This window comes from Odontesthes bonariensis, chromosome 20, assembly GCF_027942865.1.
Source record: "Odontesthes bonariensis isolate fOdoBon6 chromosome 20, fOdoBon6.hap1, whole genome shotgun sequence".
Taxonomy (NCBI): domain Eukaryota; kingdom Metazoa; phylum Chordata; class Actinopteri; order Atheriniformes; family Atherinopsidae; genus Odontesthes; species Odontesthes bonariensis.
In genome coordinates this window covers 32098504-32105735 of record NC_134525.1, presented here as the reverse complement: position 1 = coordinate 32105735, position 7232 = coordinate 32098504, and the positions used below count along the sequence as shown (strand labels likewise).

Below are 7232 nucleotides of genomic sequence, written 5' to 3'. Positions count from 1 at the left end.
ACTTTGCTTACCTACAGTGATTGCTCCGTTCTGTGTATTTTTAATATGGTAAGATGTTTTAATTCCTGCGTTTTATCTAATATCTTGTTTGTACAGTGTCCTTGACTGTTTTGAAAGGAGCTTTCAATAATTTGTATCATTAACATTATTACCTGTCCCCCATTTTTCTGAGTCTGGTCCTACGTGGGTGTAGATCGGATGTTTGTTAGGTATTGATTAGTTTTAATGAATACCATATTCTCTCTCATTTAATTTCATGCTCACGTGTGTATAGTTGCGTTTCTTTAGTTGCACTGGCACCGACTGATTGATTTTTCGAGACAGTGAAAGTGGTGATATGATAACCACAGTTTTTGCTTCGTTTTTTAGACAAGACATGAGTTGCGGGAGCGCAGAATTCTTGGTGAACATTTCTTTCCGGAGTCCGTTTCAGCCGGTCGGACATTTTTTGAGTTGCAGCTAAGCTAAGCTTCAACTTTAGCCTGCCCGCGACCAGGCTAGTTCAGCAGCATAAACTACCATGGTTACTCAGCGGGAATTCAAATAAGCCACCTTTATGGAACGGAACTCTCGCTAACTTTAGCCAGAAGTAGCGAAATAAGCCAGGCTTTCCGCTAAGCCAGCTTCTAGTAATACCCCCCAGGTTAAGCTTCCAGCCAAGCAAGATCAGTCAATAAGTATAGCTGGCCAATATGGGAAAAAGTCATATCACAATATATATATTTTTTTATATCAGTCGATATCGATATATGTCACAATATAAAACAAATAGAATAGAATAGAAAATAGAAAAATACTTTATTCATCCCCCAATGGGGGAAATTCAAATTAGTCAAGTAGCTCAGATTGTCTTGTGTTATTCTTTGCCAAGCTCTCCAGCGTTTTCCAGTCCTGCCTACCTGTTCTGACCCAGTTCTGCCTTTCCTGGATTCCTGATACCTGCCTGCCCCTTGTCGGATTTGTTTGCTTACTCTGATCGCCTGGTTTGGACCCTGACTGTTTTCCTGGATTACTCATACCTGCCTGCCCTTTGTCGGATTTGTTTGCCTGCCTCGGATTGTTTGGTTGTGACTTGGACTGAATAAACGGATCTTCCCTTGCTAACCGCCTGCCTCATTGTCGTGCTTTTGGGTTCTCATTTGCTCGCTACAATAACCGTGACAACATGACTGTTGGATGAGGTTTTGGTGCTGTGATGATGAGGATTTCTGACTCCAGGGTTGGATCGGTTAACCATAATCTCTCCTCCTCATTTCAGGGTGGTCCTGGAAGCATGCAGGCCCCTCAGGAATGGCAGATAAAAACACAAGCAGCCCATCAGCAGATGACATGTTGCAGTCTCATTTTCTCTGTGACATCACTGGTCAATAAACATGTTGGCTATGATAAGAGCATTGCTATACTGACATTTTTTTCATATTCATAGTTATTTAAATCAGTAGGCTTACCATATCAGTGTGAGCTGTGGGCTTGCTTCTGACTGGTGAGGAAATCGATGGCAGGTTCTATTCCAGTGACAGCCAGCCTCAGAGACTGATGCAGGTGTTGGTCTGAGAGTCTTGATCTCTTTGAATTTCGAGTAGCAAGGAGATTGGTGAAGTCTTGTTTTTGCACTTTTCCAACAAGCAGCGCCAGTTTAACCTCAAATGCTTTGATGTGGGAGTACAGGTCACAGATTAATTTCCCCTTGCCCTGCAGCTGTAAATTGAGGACGTTTAAATTTTCTGTCACATCTGTTAAAAAGACGAGGTCCCATTTCCATCCTGCGTCAATCAGCTCAGATGTTCCTTTTGTCAGAACAAAGGTGTTGATTCCGGGTAGGAAGTCGTAAAAACGCTTCAAAACTCTGCCCCGGCTTAACCATCGGACTTCAGTGTGGTAAAGCACGTCTCCATGGGCAGAGTCCAGCTCGGAGAGAAAAGCCTGGAACTGCCTGTGTTTAAGTCCGTTTGCTCTGATGAAGTTTACGCAGGACACAACCACCTTCATGACAGATTCCCACTTCAGGGTGAGACCTCGTCCCTGCATTGTGCTTTTTATGAGGAGCACCGTCCATTGTGATGCTAGCCAGCGTAGACCAGTCTAAACCCAACTCTTCGATCGTTTGGCGTACTTTACAAAAAATATCCTCTCCTGTCGTAGTATCTGTGAGACTTTGTAGAGCTTCCAGCTCCTCGGACACATCAAAATTTGAAATAACTCTATGAATAAAAATCAGCAGTTGTGCTGTGTCCTGCACGTCATTGCTCTCATCCATTGCCAATGCCAAACACTCAAAATTGACTCTTCTTGCTTCTGAAGAGTGCAGACGTGTCTCTGCTTCCTCCAACTGCTTACTGCTTTATTAGCTTTTAAATCATTCTAATTCTTTCCACAAGTCTTGGATATAATTTTATTCTTTTTCTTTTAAATGTATATTTGTAAACGGTATTAGCCCTCCTGTTTACAAAGAGAATCGGACAGAACAATGGGCCTCATGCAAGACCCGTTCGTACGCACAGATTTGTTCTTAAATCGTGCGTACGAGTGATTTAAGAGAATTTGCGCATTCACAAATGTTTTCGTATTTTACGTTTTCTTTCAGGTACGAACAGAATTTACGAGTGATCCAGACCTGTCGTAGGAGTTTCCTAAAATAGTCCGCTGTTATTCAAATCAAGTTTGCTAGACTAATCAAATCAAATCAAATTTATTTATATAGCACATTTCATGTACAAACAGTTCAAAGTGCTTTACATAAAATAAAAGCATTGCAATTGTATATTACAATAATGGATTGTATATTTAATTACTTTGAAGAAAACATAAATAAATATATATATTATACCCCATAATTATGCTGACATTTTGTTTGACTTAAATTGTGCACTAATTAAAAGTTCATTTGAATCTGTAACTGGAAGCGCAGCGGCTGTCTTGCTACTTTTAGATGCGTCAGGCTCTTGGAAGAGACCGTGTGGAGACAGACGAATGGCTGACATCGCGATTAAGATTCCCAAAGACTGTGCTGCTGCAAATATGCAGCTTGGTAGAGCCACAACTCCAGAGAGAAACACGCCGATCAAACCCAATTCCACCACACGTCCAGGTCCTCACCACCCTTGGATTTTTGGCCACAGAACCTTTCAGAGGGAGATTGGAGACAGATCGGGGGTCTTCCAGTCCTCTGTGAGTCGTGCGCTCCCCTTGGTCATCAAAGCTCTCATCAGTTTATCACCCTTGGTACATCATGATGCCTCCCTGAAGGTCTTAATTGAGGAGTACATTCACCTCAGACACAGCCTGTTCCCTGACTGTCCACTAAAACCTAAACATCACTATTTGTTGCACTACTCTGACCTCACTCTCCAATTTGGTCCTCTTATCCCCTTGTGGACACTTCGATTTGAGAGCAAACACTGCTACTTTAAAAGGTGTGCAAGGAGGCTGCACAATTTTAAAAACCTATGCAGCTCCTTAGCTGAAAGGCATCAGTTATTGCAGGCCTATCTTGGCACAGGGCAGCTGTTTTTGCCCGATGTTCAGGTGGTTGGTCCAGTGACCAGGTTTGAGGACAAACTTTACTGTCCTTTGATTCAGGAAGCGTTTAGTGGAACATCAGTCCTCAAAAAAGACACAACAGAGGTGTCCTCTGTTGTTTACAAAAGCATCAGATAATGTAAGGGCCTGGTTGTTGCAGTTTCGCATGATGATAATGGCATCCTGTTTGGCAAAATTGGGCTCATTTTGATTAATGAGAGTAGAGTTTATCTTATGTTGGAGGAATGTGAGTCTGTCTTGCTCATTGATGTTGGACTGCACTTGCTGAACGAAAATGGGGCATACATGTGTGTAAACATAGACACTCTGGTTGATTATTACCCTTTGCCTGTGTTTGAAATTGGAGATGTGTCAGTGGTTGTGCTCCATCACTCCATTGTTGGGCCAAGCACTGAGCATTGATGTTCACGTGAGAGACTACACACACACACACACACACACACGCACACAACACACATAACACATGCACACACTAATAATAATAATCCTAAAAGTCCTAAATCAAAATTGTAGCCAGACTAACATTCTATTATCCTACTTATTTTTTCCAGATTTCAACATGGGAGACTCGATATTTGACTTTGTCACAGCCGTCCTCCCAAAATTGGACGAGGAGCGACTGCAAAAAGTTGTGGAACGTTTGGTCATAGGAATTGGAATTGAGAGCACTGGCGATCTTGTCTATGTGAAAGAAGAAGATGTTAAAGACCTTCTGACACCCTGTCAATGCCGAAAGCTTGTCGATTCAATTAACAGAAGAGGTTGGTTAAACATGTCAAAAGTTAATTTGTCATTTGCTTTTTCCATATGTGTGGAAGCAACATACTGTATAACCTCACATCCACAAACACAATCCCAGTATAGATACTCCATTCATTTACTATTCACTACAGACATTGTCCCAGTAAAAGACGCCTTAACTTTCAAACTCATACGTACACCACACCTATACTCAAGCCACATACTTTTACTCTTCTGAAAGACTGCCTATACACACACACACACACACACACACGCACACGCACACGCACACACACACACACAATCTCATACTGAGCAGTACATCCCTCAGCTCCAGAAATGTATCCATATACACTTTATCATACATACTGTACATCATCTTAACCGGGCACTTAAACACATCCTTGGAAATACCTCCCCCTATACACTACAATAGCTACCCAAGCTTCAGAATCCTACTCACTTTCCCTTGCAACATTTACTCATGCAACACAAGTCCTCCACTACAGCACAAACACACACAACAGAAAAAAAACATAACTTAACATTGATTCTTAAACTTGTTTTTTCTTTCCATAGATTGTACCACACAGCCGCTCCAAAGTTCTTTTGTGCAGTTAGTGTACACATCCCCACAAACAACGCCTGCTCCAGAAATGCCACCTGCACCATTGGCAGACTCTAGCACGACCATGTCTTCTCCCTCTACCCACCCATCGTCTCAATGGATCATGGACTTCCAAATACCTTGGGAAAAAATGCCCACAGGACTGAGGCAATGCATGGGGAGAGGAGTGCGTGCAGCACAATCTGAAAGGCTCAAAATTATCAGAATTATTGTTGATGCAATTAGGTGTCATTGCCTTAACCCGAGCAGATCACAGTGCGCTACAATTGCCAAGGATGCCGTGGCTCTGTACCCCAAAACATTTGGAGACGTCACAGATGAAGGGGATCTGTTAGGCTGTGGCTACACATCCTTACTCAATCAGTTCAAGACACGTGTTGAACACCTCAACCGAAACAACACTCTCGCAAAAGTCAGGCAACCCAAAAGGAAAAAAACAGAAACTGCATTTCCAAGAAACGGCTTCAAAATGCTGGATAGTTATGGCTGCGTCAACTGGCAACCCAAAGTTCCAGAAGGTGAAACCCCCAACTCTCTTGAGGTGAAGAGGCAGATGCTGACTACGCTCTTCAACAGGGAAGGCCCACGTCAAGCAGACACAAGCCGTGTTGATGAGCTAATGTCTTCAACATATTGGAATCAACGTGAATTCATCAACTCAAGCCCCCCTCCACAAGTCTCCGCGATCAAAGAAGAGTGGCCCTTTCTGTTCGAGACAAGGTGGCTGTGCTCTCATTTTGAAACTCTCACTGGCATTGACATACTCACTAGACTTTCAGAGGCCCTCGATGGGAAGGGGAGGAGAATTGTCAATTTCTTCTTTCAGCAGCGACTCACTTGGAAAGGAGAGGTCACGTCCTTACTGAGGGAGCTGGAGGACGACAACAGGACGTTGGAGGATGCGAACTTCTTTGCAGTCGCAGCCATCCTACTGGTCATGGCATTCTTCAAAGAAGAATCATCATCGCTGTTCATATTGGCGGATGTAAGTATTGTTCCATGAATTGCATTGTGGTTTATTTGTGGGTCGTACTACAGAGTGTCGGTTAATGTTTTGCTATTCAATGTCATTGACATTATCTCATTCTGACTATCTCTTCTCTCATTCTACTTTTATTCAATGACACAGGGGACGGCAACTGTGGTGGACATAGAAGAACTGGGACTTCCAGACACCCCCCGACTTATTATGCTTGGTGAGTTTTTACTGTACACTGTGCTTATCTTATTTACTTAACTGGAATGAATGTTCATGAATTGTGCCATGTTAGGATAGCCACTACACCTCCCAACTATGTCAGTCCCGCTATTAAGCTTGGGACAGTGTTCTTTGTACTACTCAGTTGGTTACTGCCACACATGGATCACACACCATCTAAAACAAATTTGTTTATCTTGGTGTCATCAAACCAAAGGACATGGTTCCATCAGAGATGAAGATAAACACATTTATTTTAGATGGTGTGTATGTGTGGTGGTAACCAAGTGAGTAGTACAAAGACCAGTGTCCCATGCTTAAAGTCAAGCATGGTAGTAGGACTGACATGATTTGGGGCTGTATGAATGTTGTCAACATTAAGAAGCTGAATTTCACCAAAAGAAACATGCATGTCAAGATGTACTGTGACTACTGAAGCAGGTCATGACCCTCTCGATGCCTTTTTTACATGGGGGTGTACTCACTTTTGTTGGCAGAGAATGAGACATTAATGGCTGTATTTTGAATGATCTTGAGTGAACAGTAAATTGAAACGGTTATATGAGCTGTACACTGACTACTTTTCATTCTGTCAAATTGAAGTCTATTTAGTGTAGTCTCGTGAAAAGATAGTGGTGTACTCACTTTCCATACACTGTACAGTATAGAGTGTCACAGAAGTGAGTACAATCCTCACATTTTTACAGATTTGAAAGTATATCTTTTCATAGGACAACATTAAAGAAATTTCATTTTGACATAATGAATAGTAAACTGCGTACAACAAATATAACCGCTTCAATTTGTTGTTCTCTCAAAAAAAATTCAAAACACAGCCTTTAATGTTTGAACATGTACCCACATATATTCCAAGTGGGTATCGCGCCTTTAAGTTTGTGGCCGGGAGGGTGCGTAAATTGGATTACTTTGTGGAACTGAACATGTACCCACAAAAGTGAGTACACCCCAGGTTAAAATTCCGTAGAGAGTGTCTGAGAAGGGGCCTGTTGGCCCGAAACGTCACGAAATTAAAAGGGATTAAAAGAGCGGTCATCGGTGTGCGTGTCATAGTGCGTTTCATGGTGATGGTGTATTGAGTCGCACCTGACTAAAACATGACAAAAA

General features: G+C 42.3%; 1 protein-coding gene across 1 annotated transcript; it reads left to right on the top strand.

Annotated features, from left to right (window-relative positions):
• Positions 1 to 5063: 5063 nt before the first annotated feature.
• On the top strand, positions 5064 to 6146 carry LOC142369998 (uncharacterized). The gene is made up of 2 exons (XM_075452414.1): positions 5064 to 5894; positions 6039 to 6146. The coding sequence occupies exons 1-2, from the start codon at positions 5064 to 5066 to the stop codon at positions 6144 to 6146; spliced, it is 939 nt and encodes a 312-aa protein (XP_075308529.1).
• Positions 6147 to 7232: the final 1086 nt, after the last annotated feature.